Consider the following 26,387-nt stretch of genomic DNA (forward strand, 5'->3'; position numbering starts at 1 on the left):
CATAGACATACTCTACCAGTCATAGATATATTGTACCAGTCATAGACATACTGTATATCTAGGTTCATAAGAGACCATAGACATACTGTACCAGTCAAAGACATACTGTATATCTAGGTTCATAAGAGACTATAGACATACTGTACAAGTCATATACATACTGTACCAGTCATAGACATACTGTACCAGTCATAGACATACTGTATATCTAGGTTCATAAGAGACCATACATACTGTACCAGTCATAGACATACTGTACCAGTCATAGACATACTGTACCAGTCATAGATGTACTGTACCAATCATAGATATACTGTACCAGTCATAGACATACTGTACCAGTCATATACATACTGTACCAGTCATAGACATACTGTACCAGTCATAGATATACTGTACCAGTCATAGACATACTGTACCAGTCATAGACATACTGTATATCTAGGTTCATAAGAGACCATAGACATAGTGTACCAGTCATAGACATACTGTATATGCTAGGCTAATGGTAATGCTAGGCTAATGCTAAGTTAATGCTATTGCTAGGCTAATTCTAATGCTAGGCTAATTTTAATGCTAGGCTAATGGTAATGCTAGGCTAATGCTAATGCTAGGCTAATGTTAATGCTAGGTTAATGCTAATGCTAGGCTAATTCTAATGCTAGGCTAATGTTACAATAATGCTAATGCTAGGGTAATTCTAATGCTAGGCTAAATTTAATGCTAGGCTAATGTTTGGTTAATGCTAATGTTAGGTTAATGCTAATGCTAGATGATTGCTAATGCTAGGCTAATTCTAATGCTAGGTTAATGCTAATGCTAGGTGATTGCTAATGCTAGGTTAATGTTATTGATAGGTCAAGGCAAGGTTAGTGTTAATGCTAGGTTAATGCTATTGCTAATGCTAGGTTAATGTTATTGATAGGTCAAGGCAAGGTTAGTGTTAATGCTAGGTTAATGCTATTGCTAGGTGATTGCTAATGCTAGGTTAATGTTATTGATAGGTCAAGGCAAGGTTAGTGTTAATGCTAGGTTAATGCTATTGCTAATGCTAGGTTAATGTTATTGATAGGTCAAGGCTAGGTTAGTGTTACTGCTAGGTTAATGCTATTGCTAGGTGATTGCTAATGCTAGGTTAATGTTATTGATTGGTCAAGGCAAGGTTAGTGTTAATGCTAGGTTAATGCTATTGCTAGGTGATTGCTAATGCTAGGTTAATGTTATTGATAGGTCAAGGCAAGGTTAGTGTTAATGCTAGGTTAATGCTATTTCTAGGTGATTGCTAATGCTAGGTTAATGTTATTGATAGGTCAAGGCAAGGTTAGTGTTATCCATCCATCCATCCATCCATCCATCTTCTCCCGCTTAGCCGTTTCCGGGTCGCGGGGGCAGCATCCTCAGTAGGGAGGCCCAGACTTCCCTCTCCCCGGCCACTTCCTCCAGCTCTTCCGGGGGGACCCCGAGACGTTCCCAGGCCAGCCGAGAGACACAGTCTCTCCAGCGTGTCCTGGATCTTCCCCGGGGCCTCCTTCCGGAGGGACGTGCCCTGAACGCCTCACTAGGGAGGCGTTCAGGGGGCATCCTAATTAGGTGCCCGAGCCACCTCATCTGGCTCTTCTCGATGCGGAGGAGCAGCGACTCTACTTTGAGCCCCTCCCGAATGACTGAGCTTCTCACCCTATCTCTAAGGGAGAGCCCAGCCACCCTACGGAGGAAACTCATTTCGGCCGCTTGTACCCGTGATCTTGTTCTTTCGGTCATGACCCAAAGTTCATGACCATAGGTGAGGGTTGGAACGTAGACCGACCTGTAAATAGAGAGCTTCGCTTTTTGGCTCAGCTCCCTCTTTACAATGACGGACTGGTGCAGACTCTGCATCACTGCAGACGCCGCACCAATCCGCCTGTCGATCTCTCGCTCCATCCTTCCCTCACTCGTGAACAAGACCCCGAGGTACTTGAACTCCTCCACCTGGGGCAGAACCTCATCTCCAACCCGGAGAAGGCACTCCACCTTTTTCCGGTCGAGAACCATGGACTCGGATTTGGAGGTGCTGATTCTCATTCCGGCCGCTTCACACTCGGCTGCAAACCGATCCAGTGAGAGTTGAAGGTCACGGTATGTTGGAGCCAACAGGACCACATCATCTGCAAAAAGCAGCGATGCAATACGGAGGCCCCCAAACCGGACCCCCTCAACGCCCTGACTGCGCCTAGAAATTCTGTCCATAAAAGTTATGAACAGAATCGGTGACAAAGGGCAGCCCTGGCGGAGTCCAACCCTCACCGGAAAACGATTTCGACTTACTGCCGGCAATGCGGACCAGACTCTGACTCCGGTCATACAGGGAACGAACAGCTCCTATCAGGAAGTTCGATACCCCATACTCCCGGAGGACCCCCCACAGGAATCCCCGAGGGACACGGTCAAATGCCTTTTCCAGGTCCACAAAACACATGTGGACTGGTTGGGCAAATTCCCATGACCCCTCAAGGACCCTGCTGAGGGTGTAGAGCTGGTCCACAGTTCCACGGCCAGGACGAAAACCACATTGCTCCTCCTGAATCCGAGGTTCAACTATCCGGCGGACCCTCCTCTCCAGTACCCCTGAATAGACCTTACCGGGGAGGCTGAGGAGTGTGATCCCTCTATAATTGGAACACACCCTCCGGTCCCCCTTCTTAAAAAGGGGGACCACCACCCCGGTCTGCCAATCCAGAGGCACTGCCCCCGATGTCCACGCGATGTTGCAGAGTCGTGTCAGCCATGACAGCCCCACAACATCCAAGGCCTTGAGGAACTCCGGGCGGATCTCATCCACCCCCGGAGCCCTGCCACCGAGGAGCTTTTTAACCACCTCGGCAACCTCAGCCCCAGAGATAGGAGAGCCCACTCTCGGGTCCCTGGGCCCTGCTTCCTGATTGGAAGGCGTGTCGGTGGGATTGAGGAGGTCTTCGAAGTATTCCCCCCACCGATCCACAACGTCTCGAGTCGAGGTCAGCAGCGCACCATCCGCACCATACATAGTGTTGACGGTGCACTGCTTCCCCCTCCTGAGACGCCGGATAGTGGTCCAGAATCTCTTCGAAGCCGTCCGGAAGTCGTTCTCCATGGCCTCACCAAACTCCTCCCATGTCCGGGCTTTTGCCTCGGCGACCGCCGTGGCTGCACTCCGCTTGGCCCATCGGTACCTGTCTGCTGCCTCCGGAGTCCCACAGTCCAAAAAGGCCCGGTAGGACTCCTTCTTCAGCTTGACGGCATCCCTCACCCCCGGTGTCCACCAACGGGTTCGGGTATTGCCGCCACGACAGGCACCGACTACCTTGCGGCCACAGCACCGATCAGCCGCCTCAGCAACAGAGGCACGGTTAGTGTTAATGCTAGGTTAATGCTATTGCTAGGTGATTGCTAATGCTAGGTTAATGTTATTGATAGGTCTAGGCTAGGTTAGTGTTAATGCCAGGTTAATGCTAATGCTAGGTGATTGCTAATGCTAGGTTAATGTTATGATAGGTAAAGGCTAGGTTAGTGTTAATGTTAATGCTAGCTTAATGCTATTGCTGGGTTAATGCCATTGTTAGGTTAATGCTAATGCTAGGTTAGTGCTAATGCTAGGTTAATGTTATTGATAGGTCAAGGCTAGGTTCATTCTAATGCTCGGTTAATGCTAATGCTAGGTGATTGCTAATGCTTGGTTAATGTTATTGATAGGTCAAGGCTAGGTTAGTGTTAATGTTAATGCTAGCTGGTCTTTGGTGAGAGCAGACGTGTTTTTCTTTGCTCCGATAACACGACCTTGGCTACAGCTGGCTACAGCTGAACAGCCTGAACAGCCTGAAAAACTGGGCCCAAGACTGAAGGAAAATGGTGAAAAAACCGCAGGGAGGCCCTTCAGAACCCAATTCGGGTTTGGAAGAGGTCAAGGAGATGATACGCGAGATAAAGTCGTTGGAAAAGACGCTGGAAAATTCACTGGAAAGACTACAAAGCGAAACAAAGGTACTGAAAGAAAAGAATGAAAGAAATGCTGAAGAGATAAAATTGTTGAACGCGAGGGTTGAACAGCTGGAACAAAAGGAAAGAGAGAAAGATGTCATCATCACAGGCCTAAAGATAAAACCCAGGAGTGACGAAGAAACAAAATCGATTGAACAACAGGTCATTGACTTCCTGAAGTCGAAGGACATTGTCCTGAACCCTGACAACATCAACTCCTGCCATCTCCTGCCAAAGAAAAATGATAACAGAGCTGTAAAAATAACCTTCACGAATATAAAATTCAAAGGAGAAATAATCAAGCAAGGAAACAAACTCAAGGGAACGAAGGTGTACATCAATGAAAACCTGACAAAACAAAATGCAAGCATTGCATGGAAGGCACGCCAAATAAAAAAAGAAGGAAAGATTATGAAGACTTGGTCAAAAAACTGCAGGATTTACATCCAGGAAGAAGATGACGGAAAACCAGTTCTTATCAAAACGATGGACAACTTGGGAAAATACGAAGGATCCACCTAAACAACAACATTACTGATGGTAATCATGGATATGGACCCAGATCTATGTAAACACTGGAAACAAAACTCAGACTGTGATTATTTTACGGAGACCGATTTAAATGTGAAACCAAGAGTAAAAAAGGTGGGATATAATAATGTGTTTATACAAGTTAAATCTAACAGTGGAAAATACAACACTGCCAATAAAACTAACAACAGCAGTTAGAAACACGCTTATGAACTAAGATATATTACATTAAAATACTACCTTGCTTGTGAACTGGGATGTAGTGATGTGTTTATACAAGTTGGATCTGATCCCATCATCAGACAGTGGAGGATACAACACTGCCAATAGAACTAACAACAGCTGGATTACCCTTGATGTAGAGACAAAACAAGGTGACATTATGGATGAAAAGGGAAGAATCTTCCAAACACCTTCGAAAGAGGAACTATTCTTGAACTGGAGGAATGCTAACAACGTCTGGCAGGGAACAAGGCCAACAGATGAGAATACACAAAAAAGAAGAAATCAAGAATGTTTGACCAGAGAGACATGTAAACCCATGTAAATCTGCGATGGTAAAACAGGGGACGGGATCCGGATAAGCAAACTGCTTCTCTCGTCTCCTTTTTCGGCATGTACAAAAAATGTAAAAAAAAAAAAAAAAAAAAAAAAAAAAGTGAATGTAACCATGTCGGAAATAAACTGAATAAATAAAATAAAATAAAAATGCTATTGCCGGGTTAATGCCATTGTTAGGTTAATGCTAATGCTAGGTTAGTGCTAATGCTACGTTAATGGTAATGCTAGTTTAATGTTAATGTTAGGTTAATGTCAATGCTAAGCTAATGCTAATGTTAGGTTCATGCTATTTCAAGGTTATTGCTAATGCTAGGTTAATGCTAATGCTAGGTTAATGCTAATGTTAGGCTACTGCTAATGCTAGTTTAATGATATTGCTAGGTGAATGCTAATGTTAGGGACAATAGATGAAATAAAGCACTTAGGCTAATACTGGCATAAATATATATTAATCTGCATTGTCCTTATAATAAATAAATAAAATAGGTTAGTGCTAATGCTAGGCTGATGCTAATGCTAGGTTATTAGTAATGTTAGGTTAATGCTATTGCTAGGCTAATGAAGTGCTAAAGGAATGCCATGCTAATATGAATGCCATGCTAATGCTAATATTAATTCTAATCTTAATGCTAACTAGCAGCTAATGCTAATTTGTTCATTAATTTTTTAGTGTCTCTAGTGCTCTTTTTCCATCTAAAATCTGCTCCATATTTGGCCCCTGAACTAAAATAAGATAGACACATGTGTTGTAGATGTAAAGCTCACCTGGATCAATGATGTCACTGTGTGATTGGTTAGTGTGAGTCACTGTTCCATTAGGTTCCATTAGTACATGTACCATCCTGCTGCTCACAGTGAGAACACACTGATGCTCACATGGTCGCCTAATGCTGCGTGAAACACACACCACTGACTGCAACACACACACACACACACACACACACACAGACACACACACACAGACACACACACACACACACACACACAGACACACACACACAGACACACACACACACACACACACACACACACACACACACACACACACACACACACAGACAGACACACACACACACACACACAGACACACACACACACACAGACACACACACACACACACACACACACACACCTCCCTCCCATGGTTATTTACATTATTATGATATATAAGAAGTAATAAAATGAAGTATTTTTTTAATCACATTTTAATGCTATGTATATTAATAACCCATAAAAATATATAAATAGGACATTGTACTGCTGCTAATGTATAAATAATATGTATATATACAGTAGGTATATTTATAATATGGTGTTATGGGACACATACTCACACACTGTAGAATCACAACAAACAAAGTAATAATTTATTTATCCAAATGTAACCAATAACAGACCATCACAAATACAAGCCTAAATTAATGAAATGAGGTAATAATTTATCAAATACAAGGATAGAAATATTATGACAGTAGAACCTGGAACAAGACTTTTTATATTTAATTAAATTGTACTTTTCTTCTTAGGTCGTATTGTGTTAATATTAATTATCAGTATGTAGAGTTCCTGTTAGTCCTACACATCTATAATGAAATCTACACAACATACTGTAATACCACTAATATGTTTATATGTGTTAATATACCAGTAATATGTATTTATATGCATGTTTTTTACTCAAACCCCTCATCATCACGTCTCTGCAGAAGCACTTTAACAACTCACTAATTTCATCATTTAAATAATTAATATTTCTACCTTTGTTTTTCTGTTTACATGTCGTTTGTTTTATATTTAATAAAATAGTTTCTCTAACAGTTAAATCTACACATTTATACTGTATATAATACACATACAGGATGATGTGTAACAATAATCAGTAACATTGTGTGTGTGTGTGTGTGTGTGTGTGTGTGTGTGTGTGTGTGTGTGTGTGTGTGTGTGTGTGTGTGTGTGTGTGTGTAACAGAAGCTTTGATGACGACCAGCTGAGATATAAACGTGACCATCCAACCGTCAGGGAGTCAACTATATTTGTAATTGATCGTAATTGATCATTAATTACATAAATTAAGTCATTAGTGAAGATGCAGGAAGCATCCTTTTCAACCTTATGGCTAATTTTTAGCTAACGCTAGGCTAATGCTAACACTAGGCTATTAACACTAGGTTAAAGCTAATGCTATTGGTAGGCTATTGTTATTGCTAGGTTAATGCTATTGCTAACACTAGGCTAATATTATGGCTAGGCTAAAGCTAATGCTAGATTAATGCTATTGGTAGGTTATTGTTAATGCCAGGTTAATGCTAATACTAGGTTAATGCTAACACTAGGCTAATATTAATGCTAGGTTCATGCTAATATAAAGCTAATGCTAGGGTAATTAATGCTAGCGGTGGGTAATGCTAACACTAGGCTAATGCGAACGCTAAAATAATACTAAGCAAATGCTTGGATAATGTTAACACTAAGCTAATGCTAGGTTTATGCTAAGATAATACTAAGCTAATGCTTGGTTAATGTTAGGCTAATGTTAACACTAGGTTTAATCTAATGCTAGATTAATGCTATTGGTAGGCTTGTGTTAATGTTAGGATATTACTATTGCTAACAATATGTTAATGCTATTGTTAGGCTAATGCTAACACTAGACTAATATTAACACTAGGTTAAAGCTAATGCTCAACTAATGCTATTGGTAGGCTAGTGTTAATGCTAGGGTAATGTCAGGTTAATGCTAATATTAGGCTAATGCTAACACTAAGTTAATATTAATGCTAGGTTAATGTTAGGCTAATGGTAATGCTAGGCTAATATCAATGCTAGGTTAATGTTAGGCTGATGCTAGCTAATGCTAAGCTAATGCAATGTGGTGCAGGTGAGCACCTGCATCCGCACTTGTTATTTTTTTCAAGAAATGCAAAAATTCTTGTTATAATAATAATTGTATTTGAAAAAGTCAGTTTGTGTTGTAATCATATTTAATTTGTAATTGATTTTGTATTTGTAATTTTCATGGAAATGATATAAATGTTTTTAGATTAAACTATGATAAAGCTGAAATATATTTAATAAGGCATAAAAATAGAAACATTTAAGTTTTTTTCTAGATATGATGATCATAAGCAATAAAAATGAGGGAAATGATCATTTCTCTTTTAGATAAAGCTACAGTAAGGCATAGAAATAGAAACATTTTGGAATTCTTTATTGTTGAATTGTAATTAAATCCAGATAATTGACTTTTTACTTGTAATTGTCATGAAAATTATATAAAAATTGTAAATTACAATTGAATTAAACTCAAACTGTGGAACTATGTTACAGTTCTATGTCTGACTCATATTTAGTTAATTATTGAATGAATTATAATAAAAATATTATTAGATTAAATTATTAAATATCATTATTGTTATAAAAATTCAATATTAAATCAATTATTAAAATGTGTTTCAGATCAACTTCTCTTTAGAATCATTATAAAATATATAACTTTATGGGTAAAGTGACAGAACAATAGGCTCAAGCATCCACATCATAAATATTAATAACAATAAAATACCAATATATTCATTGATTATGAAACCAAACAAGGAAACCAAGAGATGACAAACTAATTACATGATATTTATTAGTGTATTTTATTTTCATAAAATAAACATGTTAGTTTTCTCTCTTTCTTTTTTAATTTTTCCACTTTTTCAAATATTTTTTTCACATTTTTCTTTTTTTTTCCTTTGTTTTTTTTTCTCTTTTTTTCCACCTTCTCTGCCCAAACAAAGACAGAAAAAGTAGATATGTTTTATTGTATTATTATTGTATTTTACAGCTGATTTGAGACAAGGGTCAAACTAACCCGTTAGCTTTCCGTTAGCATCTCTAATGCTAACACAAGGCTACGTTTAATAAGGTTATTTATTAAAGGCTCAATAATTGGGATTCATTGTAATTGAACTTTAGTAATTAAGTAATTGTATTTGAATTTGGGAGTAAAAATAACTGTAATTTAATTTGTAATAATCTTGAGTTATAATTGAAGTATGAAGATGTAATTGTAAATGAAAAATGTAATTGAGGCCAGTTGACTTGTGTCCAGTATTTTATTGTGAAGGTTTGTGTTGCTCCCACTGTTGAGGTGTGAGGGTCTTCTGTTCAAAGGCGTGGATGTGCTTCATCTCCTCTGACAGACAGCTGTTCACCATCCTGTCCAAAACACACCATCATGTCCTCTAAGGCAGTGATTCTCAACTGGTGGGTCAAAAATAAATAAATACTTGAAGTCTCTCAGGTTGGGTTGGACTTTTATTTTGACAGGCCTGTTGTGAAATGCTTGTTGCACAGGCAAATATATAGATTTATATTTAAAAAAGATTCTATGGATTAATAAGATTAAATTTGGTTGGTTGAATCCCTCTAAGGGACAGCACGTGTGAGTGAGCTCTGTAGTGTGGCATGTTTACATGAAGGTCTGGGTTTGACATGAAGTAGACAAGTATTTTGATACTAAATAAGCTATAAAATAACCATAGAGATGATATTGTAGTTTTCTGTATGACCAACATAGAAAACGTATATACATATATACTGTATATATATATGGCCCAGCCCTAGCTCACATTAGGGCTCTAACCCAATATAGACATTATATGTAAATGCTAAAGGTGTCATACAACCATGGACACCTAATTAACTCAGTGGAATATTTATATTTCCTGTAGAAAATGCAAGTGAGGATGCAGATGCTGACCACTGCATTAGGTTAGCATTAGCCTAACAATAGCATTACGTTAGCATTATCCTAGCAATAGAATTGTCCTAACATATAAAGTGTATTTAAATAGTCTTTTATTACTTGTTTATGTTCTTAATCTGTGTACCCTTTGTTCTTTGGTTATTGTGTTTTAATAACAAATAAACCATGTGGTTATTTTGTTTTACCTAAACATAAACACAAACATCAAAAACCAGACAAGCAGCGTTTTTCTGTTTTAAAAATAAATCTGTTTGTGAGATATTTGGATATTTACAGTAAACTATGACGAGAACTTCATGTAATAACCTCACCACACAGAGGGGGCACACAGGGGGGCAGACTTTTACTACCGTAAGTCACATTACTCATCACATTGAAACGTTATCAATAAATCAAAACAAAGAAAGGATGTTGTGTAAAACATGTACGTGATACAGTATGTGATTAAAGGAAGCAGAGGTAGTGAATCTACTGGTGCTTCTCGTTTCTTATCATTAATGTTCATCGGTATAAAGGTTTTCACTACTGCGATAACTGTCTTCATCATTTGAGTGATATACGTGTCTGTTGACCAATCAGAAATGACTTCCTGGGCTGCTGGCCAATCAGAGATGGTTACAGGGACTGAGTACGCTAACATCTACACTAGGGTTCTATAAAATCAACCAATGAAAACACAATCTACCGTAGAACGTGGAAATGGACAGAATTGTGTTGAAACTCCGTCACCGTCAGGGACCACTTATTATGATGCCCCGCCCCCTTCCCATCCTGGCCACTTCAAACACGTCTAAACTGGCAAAAAACTACACTAATCATCAGTGATTCCTGAATCAGAGCCTCCAGTGTCTGTTTAACTTTAATGTGTCTGTGAAGCTCCGCCCATTTCTCATGTAGCGCTGCATCACTCTGTGAAAACATGAGTCAGCATTAATTCACCTGCTCAGAGCGTTTCAACATCTCATCAGATCTACAGAACATCTGGATACAGTTGTTCTGTTGTTGTGGACGAGATCATCAGAGTCTGAAACATCATTGATTATTGATATAGTGTAAATATTCTGACCCCTAGTGGTGAAATAACTGATATACATCCTTATTTTAGTTTCAGCATTATGGTCTGGAATGATGTCATCAGGACCATTTAAATGAAGTTGATCAATAAACCTGATCAGATCCAGTAAATCATTGATCCCTGAGAGGAAATCAGGTGATATTAATGCTGTTCTCATACATTCTTATATGATATATAAATAATTCACAAAGTTAATCAGAATTAATTGTATCTTACTCATTATTTTAAATTACATTTTTATTTTTAACATAATGTTTTTTTAATTTTTTATTTATTAGTGTTTATTTTGTTTCCTCACAGGAAAAATTAATCTTCTTAAAAAAAATTGATGAATATTTAAAAAAAAAAAAAACTGAATTTTAAAAATGGAAAACATGGAATTTGGAAAAAAAATAAAAATAAAACCCATATGCATTTAAATGTATAAACAAATTTTAAAAATATCTAATAGTAAATAAAATATGAACAATAATAATAAAATGTCAGAGGTTTTTAGTGAAAATGGTGCAGCCCTAGTCACCAGATTATCTGGATACTATATAGACCGTAACAGTGTTGGGTAAAGTTGGCAGATATTCACAATCAATAACTCTATAACTAAACGTCTCACAGACAGACAGACAGACAGACAGACAGACAGACAGACAGACAGACAGACAGACCTTTTATAGATTTCATTTGAAAACAGAAAAATGCTGCTCATCTGGTTTTTAATGTTTCAGTTTTGGTTTTAAATCAGTGAAATAATGATTTTGATTTGGTTTTAAACAGAATAACCAAAAAACACAGATTGATCTTTAATACGTGTGTTCCCACCAAAATAAAAGAAAAGTGTGTTGTCCTGATGTAAAGACTATATGTCTATGGTGTAGAGTCAGACCACTATCACATTATTATCATATTAATATTCATATCAATTACTTTAAATTTTAAATTTTAAATAACGCCATAAGGGGGCGCTGCCTATGCACGCTGAGGGTAATTATGGAACCATAAAAGCTGCTAGCGTAGCGTAGCATTCAGTGTGTGATGTCATACTACAGTTACCTGTGTCTCTGGAGGAGGGGCTTACCCTCAAACTGTGAGGAGACCACCACAACCTTAAAGCTGGCAGCACACCTGTTAGGAGATGTGTCCTCCACCTCCTACACACACACACATTATACACACACACATTATATACACATTATATATATATATACACACACATTGTATATATACACATATATACACACATTATATACACTTAAAGCTGGCAGCACACCTGTTAGGAGATGTGTCCTCCACCTCCTACACACACACACATTATACACACACACATTATATACACATTATATATATATATATATATACACACATTATATATATACACATATATACACACATTATATACACTTAAAGCTGGCAGCACACCTGTTAGGAGATGTGTCCTCCACCTCCTACACACACACATTATACACACACACATTATATACACATTATATATATATATACACACACATTGTATATATACACATATACACACATTATATACACTTAAAGCTGGCAGCACACCTGTTAGGAGATGTGTCCTCCACCTCCTACACACACACACATTATACACACACACATTATATACACATTATATATATATATATATACACACATTATATATATACACATATATACACACATTATATACACTTAAAGCTGGCAGCACACCTGTTAGGAGATGTGTCCTCCACCTCCTACACACACACACATTAGAAATACACACATTATACACACACATTATACACACACATACACACATTATATATATATATATACACACACATACACACATTATATATATATATATATATACATATATACACACATTATATACACTTAAAGCTGGCAGCACACCTGTTAGGAGATGTGTCCTCCACCTCCTACACACACACACATTATACACACACATTATATACACACACACACATTATATACACATTATATATATATATATACACATATATACACACATTATATACACTTAAAGCTGGCAGCACACCTGTTAGGAGATGTGTCCTCCACCTCCTACACACACACACACATTATACACACACACACACAATAAATGTAAAATACAACATAAAAATATAAATATAAAATGAAATATAAGATAAAATATAAATATAATGTAAAAACATAAACTATTCCCATTAATTATAAATATAAAGATATAAACCAAAAACATTATATGTATATATATATAAAAATAAAATATGAATTATAAAATATAACAAAGTTTAAATATGATCAAAATATGAATACAGTGTAAAATATTCATTTGTATTATTCATATAAAAAGACATAAATACAATGTAAAAATGATAAATATGTTATTTCTAAATGTTCTGAAACATTATGTAGATGAAACATAATTCATGGTAATGCCCAGATTTCCCAGGGGCCGTGAACACATCTCAGGAACATATTAAATATAAATAACATAACTCCACTAATATTTGCTCTACCATACGTTGAATTACAACTTATTTATTTACCTGCACTATTGTACAGATTGACTGTTACCATGGTGACAGTATAAACAGATCAATTAAGTTTGGTTATAAATAAGGATAAAAGTAAAGGTTTTTTGTACAGCCCTATTTTATTTGTTCAATGCAGATATTTAGAAAAAACAAAACCTTGCTTGTCAATTTTTTTAATGAGTTAAAATAATATTGAACATTTATTTTCTGTGTCGTTGTCAATGTTGTGTATTGTGTTTTTATCAGTGTTTGTATATTTTATTAATGTGAGTAAATCCATCTTTTTACGTCTTTATTGACATTAAATACATCGATTTACAATCATATGAATCTATATATATTTTGTGTTAGATATGGATTTAAGTGTCTGGTTGATACATGAAAATATAATAAAAATGGACTCATCATTCCAGTTTTTATTAATATTATGTGTACATGTTATTATGTTTTTATCAGTATATTACTGTAATATCTAAAGTATTACATTGTTGCTGTTGGTACACACGTCACTACAGGAAGTATTTGTACCACCAGGGGGAGCTGTTTCCCTAAAACTAGTCTACGTGGTTTTACTTTTGATTAACAATTAAAATCAACACAAAAACAGTCACATATTTACATAATGTACTAATAAAACATTTAAATAACGTCGTAAGCTCGGTTTATATTTAAATATCACGTCCCAGGAGCTCGGTTGTAAAAATCGGGGTAGAGGAAGTGACGTCATCTACGCGCATGCGTTGAAAGGATCTGAAGCGATCAGGCCGGTGAAAGGATCGGGCAGTGTCGTCAGAACTTACCACATGCACGGCTGCCAGCTCGTGGACGAGCTTCTGCCGGATGTGTTCACTGGTTACCGCCATTCCTCCTCCGCCGAGAAACACCAGGTCTGCGGGCCGACGGGGGGCCTCTGAGGGCCGACGGGGGGGCCTCTGAGGGCGGACTCCCGCTGCCTGACCGCAGCTACGGTAACGATACGAGCTACGAACGGCTCTGGAACGGTGGCGTTGTGACGTGATGACGTCACGCTAACCCTCACTGACACCGCTGGCCAATCAGCGCACGTGTGGTAGGTAAACACGTGATTCCTAGCAGCCAATCATGACGCAGAGCTCTGTTTGTAATCAGGACAAAGAAAGGCGCTGTTTTTGGAAAAGATTGATTAATTTGTGTCCAAACACATTCTCTGTCATGTTTATCAAGTTATTGTTGGTATTTACAATGTTTGCGTTTACAATAATAAACAATATTACATCATTAACTGTTAATACGTCAAAAAAAAGCAGCATTTAAACTGTTTCTGTTTCACAAAATCTAAAAAAATGTTTCAATTTTTTTTTTTTTTGTAACTGAATATTTAACGGAGCAGGCATAGGCAACTGGCGGCCTGGGGGCCACATGTGGTCCTCAGTCTAATTTTTTGCGTCCCCCAAAGCAAATCCCAGAAAATTGTAAGTCAAGAAGTTGTAAGGAGTATGAAGTCGCACATAATACACAAAGTACACAAAAACATTCTAAAAATACATAAAATAACAACACATTATAGAATAGCTCCAAAGACACACAAACTGTTCATAAAGTTACACAAAACAACAGGAAGTGACACATCATAACATGCAGAAATATACAACAAAAATACATAAAATAACAAAAACACACTAATGACTAAAAACTAACAAAACATCGAAGACAGAAAACTACTGTATTAATGCTGATTATTATTATAATTTATTCTACCATTAATATTGATCATGTGATCAGATAAAGTCACATGTTTGTGGCCCATCCCTCACCTAAAGGGACATATAAACATATAAACATACATACTACTGATGAGAAGAACATTTTTATTTTTCAAATCAAAACACACGTCGTATTCTCTATATATACACCTAGTTATTAATAATATATTTGATTTAATTTCACTAACCCTTTGTCAAGGATTTCACTGTTTGATAAAAAGCATCATTTATTTTATGATGAAGATCAAAACATACTGTGATAGAACTAGAATAGTCAACGTGAATAGATGTAAAATCATTTTAAATATGTTTTAATGGTCACACAGTCTCACCACATGATATTTTCATAATAAATGACATTTAGTCACATTTTAAAAACAATATTCAAAGTCAGCTCATATTTACTCATTTGGTATCTTTATGTTTTGAAACATTTGAACTAAAGTAAATGCAGTTGGACAGAATATCTAGACAACAAACTCTATAATAAACATCATCAAAAACTAACTCTACGCCAGAAATTATTGATATTATAATTGATAATGAATTACAATTATGACATAATTGTAATTGAAAACAAATTGCTGTTGTAATTGTAATTGAGTTCAGATAATTGATTTAGTAATTTGGTATGTAAATTAATAACTGTTTAAATTTACAATATAACTAAACTCAAACCTGGTGAACTATGTTACAGTTCTATGTGTAACACACATATATTTAATAATTATTATAATATTAACGTTACCTGTCTCTTCTCTGAAGCATTATTGTAACATTTTATTAATCATAATATCTATGGGTATAGTATAGTTCTGACTCCCACACATACAGTAAATATTCATATTCATTGATTAGAAGCATAACAAGGTCATTAGATGATAAATCATATTTATTTTTTACATTTAACACATGTTAGCATTAGAGATGCTAATGGAAAGCTAACACAAGCACAAGGTTATGATTTATTTATTTTATTATTTATTAAAGGATCAGTAATTGGGATTAATTGTAATTGAACTTTAGTAATTGAGAACATAATTGTAATTGACTTTCAGGGGGAAAATAACAATTTCAATTGTTTTTTTTTAAATTATCATTATTATGTTTTATTATTCTTTTAAATAATTTTAATTGTAAAAGGAAAATGTGTGTGTGTGTGTGTGTGTGTGTGTGTGTGTGTGTGTGTGTGTGTGTGTGTGTGTGTGTGTGTGTGTGTGTGTGTGTGTGTGTGTGTGTGTGTGTGTGTGTGTGTGTGTGTGTGTGTGTGTGTGTGTGTGTGTGTGTGTGTGTGTGTGTGTGTGCGTGCGTGCGTGCGTGCGTGCGCCCGTGCGCGTCTGTGTCTCTGTGTGTGTGTACGTGCCTGTTTGCGTGTCTGTGCGTGTGTGTCTGTGTGTGTGTGTGTGTGTGTGTGTGTGTGTGTGTGTGTGTGTGTGTGTGTGTGTGTGTGCGTGTGTGTGCGTGTGTGTGCGCGCGTGCGCGCGTCTGTGTGTGTGTGTGTGTGTGTGCGTGTGTGTTCAGGCTCATCATGGAGGTCCAGAGCTTCTATGGTGTCTACATGTTGTACTGCATCAACCCAAAGTTCAAAGGTCGTATCTACGTGGGTTTCACGGTGAACCCTGAGCGACGCCTCCAGCAGCACAACGCTGGGAGGCAGAGGGGCGGGGCCAAGAGGACCAGCGGCAGAGGCCCATGGTACGACTCACTCCTGGTTCTGGTATTTGTTGTTCTTTTTTGGAGCTGGAGTCATGTGACCTGGTTCTTCTTCTGTTGTTCTTCACAGTGTAGCAACACTGCCCCCAGCAGGTCATGTACGGTGTTTTAGACGTAAAATGATAATAAATATTATTTACTGTGTTTTGGACAAAATTCCCAGACATTCTTCAACTGATTTAGACTTTTTTTAAACTTTTTCATTCCATTTCAACCTTTTTGCTAATGTTCAGCTAATGCCAGGTTAGTGCTAGGTGAATGCTAATGCTAGGTTAATGCTAGTGCGAGGGGAATGATAATGTTAGGTTAATGTTAATGCCAGACTAATGCAAATGCTAGACTATTGCTAATGCTAGGTTTATGCCATTGCGAGGCTAATGCTAACATGAGGCTAATGATAATGCTAGGTTAATGTTAATGCTACGTTACTGCTAATACTAGGTTAATGCCATTGCAAGGCTAATGCTGATCCTAGGCTAATGCTAGGTTAATTTTAATGCTATTTTTAGGTGAGTGTTAATGCTAGGTTAATACTAATGCTAGATTAATGTGAATGCCAGGCTAATTCCATTGCTAGGCTAATGCTAGGTAAATGCTATTGCTAGGCTAATGTGAATGTTAGTTAATGCTAGGCTAATGCTATGTTATGTTAATTGTAATGCTTTGCTAATGTTTAGCTAATGCTCGGCCAGGGGTAATGCTAGGCTAATGTTGATGTTTGTTAATGTTAATACTTGGTTAATGCTAATACTAATTTAATGCTAATGTTAATACTAGCTAATTAGGGCTGCACGATTTTGACAAAAATCCTAATTGCGATTTCGATTCGATTCACAATATAAATGCATATGCGTTTTTTTTTTTTTTTTTTTAACAAATTTTGCTTTCCAAGAAAAAATTTTTTTTAGAAATATTAATCAATCATAAATAATAAATAAATTATATTAGTTTTTAACTCCTGTGAGGAAACAAAATAATAATAAATAATAATAAAAAACATAATTAAACAAAAATGTTTGTCAAAAATAAAATAAGATACAATAAAAGATAGATATTAGTTATAGTGACATAGATTATTCTCACTGCTCTTTTTTCATTATTCATGTCATATAAAGATGTATGAGAGCATCATTAATATCACTATATTTACGCTCAGGGATCAATGGTTTACTGAATCTGATCAGGTTTATTGATTAAGTTTTGATCAACTTCATTTAAATGAACCTAATTGAAATGATCCTGATGACATCATTCCAGACCGTAATGATTAAACGGAAATAAATGTGCAAACATCACGTGTAAGAAGTGTTTTTCACCACTAGGGGTCAGAATATTTACAGTATCAGAAGTTATCAATAATCTGTGATGTTTCAGACTCTACAATCTCTGGTATTGATGGTCTAATCCACAACAACAGAATAACTTTATCCAGATGTTCTGTAGCTCTGATGAGATGTTTAAACACTGATCAGGTGAAACTGATTAATGCTGAGTCATGTTTCCATAGAGTGATGCAGCGCTACATGAGAAATGGGCGGAGCTTCACAGACACATTAAAGTTAAACAGGAACTGGTGGCTTTGATTTATGAGTCAGTGTGTGTCCTGTAACCATCTCTGATTGGTCATCAGCCCTGGAAGGCGGTTCTCTGCACTTCTGATTGGTGAACATGTGTGTCACTCAAATAATAGAGACAGAAATAAAAGCCCTCCATTGTCTGAGGTTACGTTATCACAGTAGTGAAAACCTTTATACTGATGTGATTAAGCTTAATCCTTCAGCCTTCTAGCTAATGCTATATAATGCTAATGCTACGCTATGGTAATGTTAGGCTAATATGAATTTATGCTAATGCTGGGTGTTACACCCCCTCTAGGATGTCATGTCAAGGCTTGAGGGGCTGCAACATAAACAAGACGCCACAGAAATCAAAGGTTATTAAAAGTATTTATTAAGAAAATTCTAAAAGTATCAACAGAACAAATTAAGAGGGACTGGAGACCTATGTTATGCTATGTTAATGCTAATGCTAGGTTAATGCTAATGCTAATGTTAGTTAATGCTAATACTAGGTTAATGCTGATGTTAATATTAGCTAATGCTAGCTCATGCTAATGCAGTGTTCAATGACACAGGTCAGCACCTACATCCTCACATGCATTATGATCAGGAAATGTAAATATTCTATAGTTATATACAGTATGTTACACACATTGTGACTCTATATATTTATGTCTGTTTTTCTTTACGTGTGTGTGTGTGTGTGTGTGTGTGTGTGTGTGTGTGTGTGTGTGTGTGTGTGTGTGTGTGTGTTCTCAGGGAGATGGTTCTCATCATACACGGCTTCCCCTCGGACATCGCAGCCTTAAGGGTAACTATAATATACAGTAAATAAAAACTTATAGAACATACAGTAGGTTAGAACAGGGGTTCTCAACCTTGGGGCCAAGACCCCATTTGTGGTTGCGAGACACGGGGAAGGGGTCTCCAGATCCCTTCAAGAAACTAAGAATACATTTTTTTGTTAATTTTATCATTTTTCTACAACTCCACCAAACTCACCATATTTTATCATATTTTATTCACTTTTTATTTCCATATTTTTGCTCCTTTTAATGTATTTTTGCTACATTTCTCACATTTCTGACACTTCTACATCACATTTTAATGACTTTTCTACACATTTTTTCTACTTTCCAGACATGTTCAGCACTTATAAACCATTTCTACCACTTTTACACCTAATGTCACATATGTTGACCATTATTGTCACTTTTAACCTCTTTTCACCATATTTACTGATTATTTTTGATAATTTAACCACATTCACCATCATTTTACTGACTTTATGGATGGACCCCAAAAATCTCCCCTTTATTCCCCCTTATAGATGGTCCTGTCTCCACATGACTGTTCTTCAATGTTCATGTCTGTGTTCAACCACCTTCAGCTACAGTGAGGGTCCCTACTCTATGGGACCCTTATTTTGGAGGGTCCCTGCTCTATGGGACCCTTATTTTGGAGGGTCCACGTTCTCTGGGACCTTTATTTTGGAGGTTCCCCCCCTCTTGAACCTTTATTTTGGAGGGTCCCCGCTCTCTGGAAGCTTTATTTTAAACCTAAACTTTAGGTTATTTCTGATGAATATTTTGAACATAAGGTAATTGTAGCTCTGCTCTGTCTAATCATTTATTAATTATTAGTGTTTCACTAGTAACATAAAACAATATTTAATAAATCAATATATTTATATATATTATTATCATGTATTGTGAATGTTTTAAGCTATCGTTAGCATGTGTCTTGTCCCTGACAGTTTGAGTGGGCGTGGCAGCACCCCCACTCTTCCAGACGACTTGCTCACGTTTCTCGGCGCTCCAAAAAAGAATCCAGCCTGCAGTTCCACTGGCGCGTGGTGTCCAACATGCTGCGTGCGGCGCCGTGGAACAGGTTGCCGTTGACGACCCGCTGGCTGAAGCAGGAGTATCGGCTGGACTTTGAGCCGTCGCTGCAGCCTCCTGTTCACGTTCCCGTTGCTTTTGGCATGGTGAGGGTGAAGAAGAAGAAGACACCTCCTCCAGCGTCTCCTGAGGAGGCGGAGCCACAGACCACCATGTGCTGTTTGTGTAACACGACCATCATGGTACAAATACCTTATCATTTAGTCCTTTTAGGATGTTGTTGAGTCCCCACACTAACCTGTGTGTGTGGTGTGTGTGTGGTGTGTGTGTGTGTGTGTGGTGTGTGTGTGTGTGTGTGTGTGTGTGGTGTGTGTGTGTGTGTGTGTGTGTGTGTGTTGTGTGTGTGTGTTGTGTGTGTGTGTTTGTGTGGTGTGTGTGTGTGTGTCTGTGTGTGTGTGTGTGTGTGTGTGTCTGTGTGTGTGTTCTCTTTGCAGCAGTCAGAAGGCCTGAGCTGTGTCCACGCCCCCTGTCGTCTGAGGACACACCTACTCTGCATGGCCAGGAGCTTCCTGAAGGCCGACCCATCGCACCTCTTGCCCATCGAGGGGGCGTGTCCTTCATGTGGACGCTCGGTGCTGTGGGGGAGCCTCATCCGTCATAAACACGGCTGTTTGGATGACCTGCAGGAGGTCATAGGGTCTGCATCTCAGGTCAGTCACATGAACCTGTTGATTGGTCGGTGAACACCTGTTTACCACTATAGGGAGCAAGAGGCGGAGTCTAGTCTGGTGCTGTTTACAGTGGTTTTTATCCTACCTCACAGACAGGACTTTTATGGTGAGTATGGATATGTTCTCCTCTAAGGTCCATAAAACATGTGGTGTTCCTCAGGGATCAACTTTAGGCCCTGTTTTGTTTCATCTCCATCTGGGTGATGTCATCAGGAGACACTTATGCTGATGATGCACAGCTGTATTTCTCCACCAGTCCAATAGATGCTCTATTTAACTGTATCTCCTGCTCAATCAGGACAAAACTGAGGTTTTAGTTGTGGGTCGTGAACCCAGAGAGAGAAACTTCTAACAACATCTGTAGTTCCCTCTGAACAAATTCATAACCTGGGCATTATTTTACACTCTCACTGTTATTCCTCACATTAAAAATATAACATAATTAGGTTTTTATCATTTGAAGAACATAGACATAGTCCATCCTATTCTCTCTGAGGCTAACAGAGAGATGCTAATACATGCTTTTATCAGCAGTCAGATTAACTACTGTAATGTTCTACTTTATGGTCTTCACTAAAATAATATTTCAGGTTTATCATTATTACAGAACTCAACAGTACGTGTTCTGATGAAGACCATGAGGAAGGAACACATTACAGAACTACTTTAACCCTATGGACCTTCTCAAACCCTGAGGTTCTCCAGCTGTGACACACACACACACACACTAGGTTTGGGTGGTAATACAGTAATACTGTATAGAGAGACACACACACATCGTGTTTGGTGTGTACGTACCCAGAACCTTACGCCACATTTTTTAATTAGTCACAATAATAACGTATACCACAGTAAATTAAGGAGGCTGTATTATCACCTCTGGTCTTTGGAGAGAGCAGACGTGTTTTCATTCGCTCCGATAACACGACCTTGGCTACAGCTGAACAGCCTCAAAAATTGGGCCCAAGACTGAAGGAAAATGGTGAAAAAACCGCAGGGAGGCCCTTCAGAACCCAGTTCGGCTTTGGAAGAGGTCAAGGAGATGATACGCGAGGGTCTACAAAACCTATCTGCCGAGATAAAGTCGCTGGAAAAGACGCTGGAAAACTCACTGGAAAACCTACAAAGCGAAGCAAAGGTACTGAAAGAAAAGAATGAAAGAAATGCTGAAGAGATAAAATTGTTGAACGCCAGGGTTGAACAGCTGGAACAAAAGGAAAGAGAGAAAGATGTCATCATCACAGGCCTAAAGATAAAACCCAGGAGTTACGCGAGTGACGAAGAAACAAAATCGATTGAACAACAGGTCATTGACTACCTGGAGTCGAAGGACATTGTCCTGAACCCTGACAACATCATCTCCTGCCAAAGAAAAATGATAACAGAGCTGTAAAAATAACCTTCACGAATATGAAATTCAAAGGACAACTACTGAAGCAAGGAAATAAACTGAAGGAAACGAAGGTTTTTATTCATGAAAGCCTGACAAAAAAAATGCAAGCATCGCATGGAAGGCACGCCAAATAAAAAAAGGAGGAAAGATTTTTAAGACGTGGACAAGGAACTGCAGGATTTACATCACACCACTGGGAGAAGAGAACGGAAAACCAATCCTCATCAAAACGATGGAAGACTTGGGAAAATACGAAGGATCCACCTAAACAACAACATTACTGATGGTAATCATGGATATGGACCCAGATCTATATAAACACTGGAAACAAAACCCAGACTGTGATTATTTTACGGAGACTGAATTAAATGTGGAAACCAAGAGTAAAAAAGGTCTGTCATTTATTCATTTCAATTGCTAGGTGGTGGGGTGATTAAGGATTACATTAAATTTAAATTCAAAGTGTTTATTGTCATATGTGCAGTTAGAAACACGTTTTCCTGTACAATGAAATTACTACCTTGCTTATGAACTAAGATGTAATAATGTGTTTATACAAGTTAAATCTAACAGTGGAAAATACAACACTGCCAATAGAACTAATAACAGCTGGATTAACCTTGATGTAGAGACAAAACAAGCTGAAAACTTGTGTGTCCAAAAGAGACATTCCCGAGTGGTGACATTATGGATGAAAAGGGAAAAACCTTCCAAACACCTTCGAAAGAGGAACTATTCTTGAACTGGAGGAATGCTAACAACGTCTGGCAGGGAACAAGGCCAACACGAACAACGATAGAGAGGAGGAGGAATAAAAACAAGACAACACTGACTACAGATGAGAATACACAAAAAAGGACTGTTCAGAACAACTCAAGAATGTGTGACCAGAGAGACATGTAAACCCATGTAAATTTGCGATGGTAAAACAGGGGACGGGACCCAGATAAGCAAACTGCTTCTCTCGTCTCCTTTTTCGGCATGTAAAAAAAAAAAAAAAAAAAGTGAATGTAACCATGTCGGAAATAAACTGAATAAATAAATAAAAAAAAAAAAAACTGCACAAGTCTAACACACACACAGTGAGGTGTAGTTCTAGTTTTACAGTCCTCTCTGTGGAGAACCTCAGGGCTGCAGAGAACCTTTACGTTTTTAAAAACAGGCTCAAGATCCACCTTTACAAATGAGCTTTTAGCTAATTATTTATTCATTTTAGGATTGTTATGTTTCACGTTTTTATTGTTATCATTTAAGTTGTTTTATAGTTTTAGGATTATTTTGTTTTATAGTTATGTTTTGGGGGCTGTGATGGGCGTGGCTACAGTGGCGCTGTCAGTGATGGGCGTGGCTACTGTGGTGCTGTCAGTGATGGCTCTGTGATGGGCGTGGCTACAGTGGTGCTGTCAGTGATGGGCGTGGCTACAGTGGTGCTAACAGTGATGCTCTGTCTCAGCACCCTGTACCCATGGTCTGTGTCCTGCTCCTGGTGATGTCTCCTATAGATCCTCTGTACCAGCCATGTGACATTGTCCTCATTTTAACCTGTGTCTGTGGGTGGTGGGCGGGGCTTGTATTTTTAACTATGTAAAAGCACTTTGAGCTTTGTATGAAAAGTGCTTTTTTTTTATAAATGAACATTGATTGATTGATTGGTTCAAACTACACCATCAGTCAATGAGCTTCTTCTCTGATGTTCTACAGAATCATTGGACCAATGAGCTGCAGGAGTTCAGTCCACTGTGACGACAACAGGACACATGAAGGACAAAGCTTCTTCTTCTTCTTCTGTGGAGTTTTATGGTGGTTGACAACCATGACACAGCACCAGGGACAAATATTATATTTTATTATAGACAATAATAATGATGTTCCATCCTTCATGTTGACTCTAGGACTTCTGTGTAATTTATTAATAATAAACTGTTAGTGTGTAACTCTGTGGAGGAACGATTTGATCAACCAATCACAGTGAAGGTGGTGTGGAGCTCTCTGATTGGTCACGGCTGAGCTGAATAAAAAGTAAATGTAAACAAAGAGGTGTGCTTTTATTTGTTGTTTCTAAAGAGGATGAAGTTGGTAGAGTTATATATACTGTAATAATTAATAACAGCAGCTCTGTGAGGAGATATAAACTACATATATATTTATATATATATTTATATATACGTCACCACGTGGTGACGTGGTGACGTATCGATCATTTCCTGTTTACACTCTACCGCTGCTTGCAGCGCTCTACTACTGTGTTCTGCTAACTCTAATCAAACTTGTTGTCATTGATATTTTAGCCTTGAAAACACTTGTTTTAATTTTTTACCGTACAGTTAAACGTACGAAGGTTAAGTAAAAAGCAATCTCGCCTCTTATAGGCAGTACAATCTCCTTTAAACTTCCTTTTGTCCTTAGCTTAGCTTAGCTTAAATTTAGCACCTATGGCTTCTCTCTCCTCTCCTCCGCTCTCCTGCCCGGTGTGTCAGATGTTTAGTTACTCCTCGTCCTCCTTTAGGGACAATGGTAGTTGCATAAAGTGTAGCGTACTGTTAGATATGGAGGCGAGGATCAACAATCTGGAGAAGCGGTTCCGCACCCCTGATACCAAAACAGAAGCTAGCAAGCAGGACCTAGCCGGTGCGGACCGTGCTAGCTCTAGCTTAGCCTCCCCCCCGGCCAGCAATGAGTGGGTTACTGTCCGTGGTAAGCATAGTCGAAGGTCAAAAAGCCGCTCGGGACACCACCATGTTCACGTCTCAAACAGGTTCTCCCCCCTCCGTGAGGACAACACACTCACCGGGGAACAAACTCTGATAATTGGCGACTCCATAGTGAGAAACGTGAAGCTAGCGAAGTCAGCGGGCATCGTGAGGTGCATCCCAGGGGCCAGAGCGGGCGACATAGAATCAAATCTAAAGTTGCTGGCAAAGAGTAATCGTAAGTTTGATAGGATAGTCCTCCATGTCGGCACTAATGACTCCCGACGTCGTCAGTCGGAAGCAACCAAAGTGAACATTGAATCAGTTTGTGCTTATGCTAAAACAATGTCGGACTCCGTAATTTTCTCTGGTCCCTTACCAAATCTGACCAGTGATGACATGTATAGCCTATAGCATGTCATCATTTAACCGCTGGCTATCGAGGTGGTGTCCAGAAAACGAGGTGGGCTTCATTGATAATTGGAGATCCTTCTGGGGAAAACCGAACCTGATAGGAAGAGATGGAATCCATCCTACTTTGGAGGGAGCATCTCTACTATCAGAAAACATGGCACAGTCACTGTTATGACATCTCATGAATGAGACCATGTTACAGAGGCGGAGTCCTCCACGCCCCTCTGCGCTTGCCTTAGGACAGTTTCCCTCCCATTGCTATCAGGATAGCTGTGTTCATCACCATGACAACTGTTGTGATGGTGATGAATATTATTTTATGGAGACGGTGTCAGTCCCCCGACCCATATTTCACAATGATTTTAACATAAAATCAAATAAAGAGCTATCAATTATAAAAATCTGAAAAAAATTAAAATCTCAAATCTAGAAACACCAAAACATAAAAGCATTAGATGTGCTCTATTAAATATTAGATCACTGAGATCCAAATCTCTACTAGTAAATGACCTTATCTCAGAAAATAACTTTGATTTATTCTGTTTAACTGAAACATGGCTGTATCAAGATGAATATGTTAGTTTAAATGAAGCCACTCCTCCCAGTCATTTAAATACTCATATGCCACGAGACATAGGCCGTGGAGGTGGTGTAGCAGCTATTTATCATTCCTCTCTCCTAATCTATCCTAAACCAAAGGCCAGTTACACTTCCTTTGAAAGCCTGGTTCTAAATTTATCTCATATCGAATCAAAAACCTGCCAGCCAGTCTTATTTGTGATAATTTACCGTCCTCCAGGCCCTTATTCTGAATTTCTATCAGAATTCTCTGAGTTTATATCAAACTTAGTCTTCAGTTCTGATAAAATACT

The 26,387-nt window shown here is 38.1% G+C and overlaps 2 protein-coding genes across 4 annotated transcripts; one reads left to right on the forward strand and one right to left on the reverse strand.

The window, feature by feature from the left end:
• Positions 1-9,169: 9,169 nt before the first annotated feature.
• LOC114459655 (bolA-like protein 2) lies at positions 9,170-14,459 on the reverse strand. The gene is made up of 3 exons (XM_028441845.1): positions 14,233-14,459; positions 11,964-12,061; positions 9,170-9,291 (listed from the first exon to the last, which is right to left on the reverse strand). Exons 1-3 carry the CDS (start codon positions 14,293-14,295, stop codon positions 9,189-9,191), a joined length of 264 nt encoding a protein of 87 aa, XP_028297646.1. The 5' UTR covers positions 14,296-14,459; the 3' UTR covers positions 9,170-9,188.
• Positions 14,182-24,385, forward strand: slx1b (SLX1 homolog B, structure-specific endonuclease subunit). 3 transcript variants are annotated; one of them, XM_028441842.1, is made up of 7 exons: positions 14,182-14,501; positions 16,696-16,869; positions 19,206-19,257; positions 20,203-20,529; positions 20,782-20,984; positions 21,051-21,124; positions 24,113-24,385. In XM_028441842.1, exons 2-7 carry the CDS (start codon positions 16,703-16,705, stop codon positions 24,127-24,129), a joined length of 840 nt encoding a protein of 279 aa, XP_028297643.1. In that variant the 5' UTR covers positions 14,182-14,501; positions 16,696-16,702; the 3' UTR covers positions 24,130-24,385. The 3 variants fall into 3 exon arrangements, with proteins under 3 accessions (XP_028297643.1, XP_028297644.1, XP_028297642.1); XM_028441843.1 differs by lacking the exon at positions 21,051-21,124 and having other exon boundaries at positions 20,782-20,997; XM_028441841.1 differs by lacking the exon at positions 24,113-24,385 and having other exon boundaries at positions 21,051-22,015.
• The last annotated feature ends 2,002 nt before the right edge of the window (positions 24,386-26,387 follow it).

The sequence above is a fragment of the Gouania willdenowi genome, unplaced genomic scaffold (genome assembly GCF_900634775.1).
Source record: "Gouania willdenowi unplaced genomic scaffold, fGouWil2.1 scaffold_332_arrow_ctg1, whole genome shotgun sequence".
NCBI classification, from domain to species: domain Eukaryota; kingdom Metazoa; phylum Chordata; class Actinopteri; order Blenniiformes; family Gobiesocidae; genus Gouania; species Gouania willdenowi.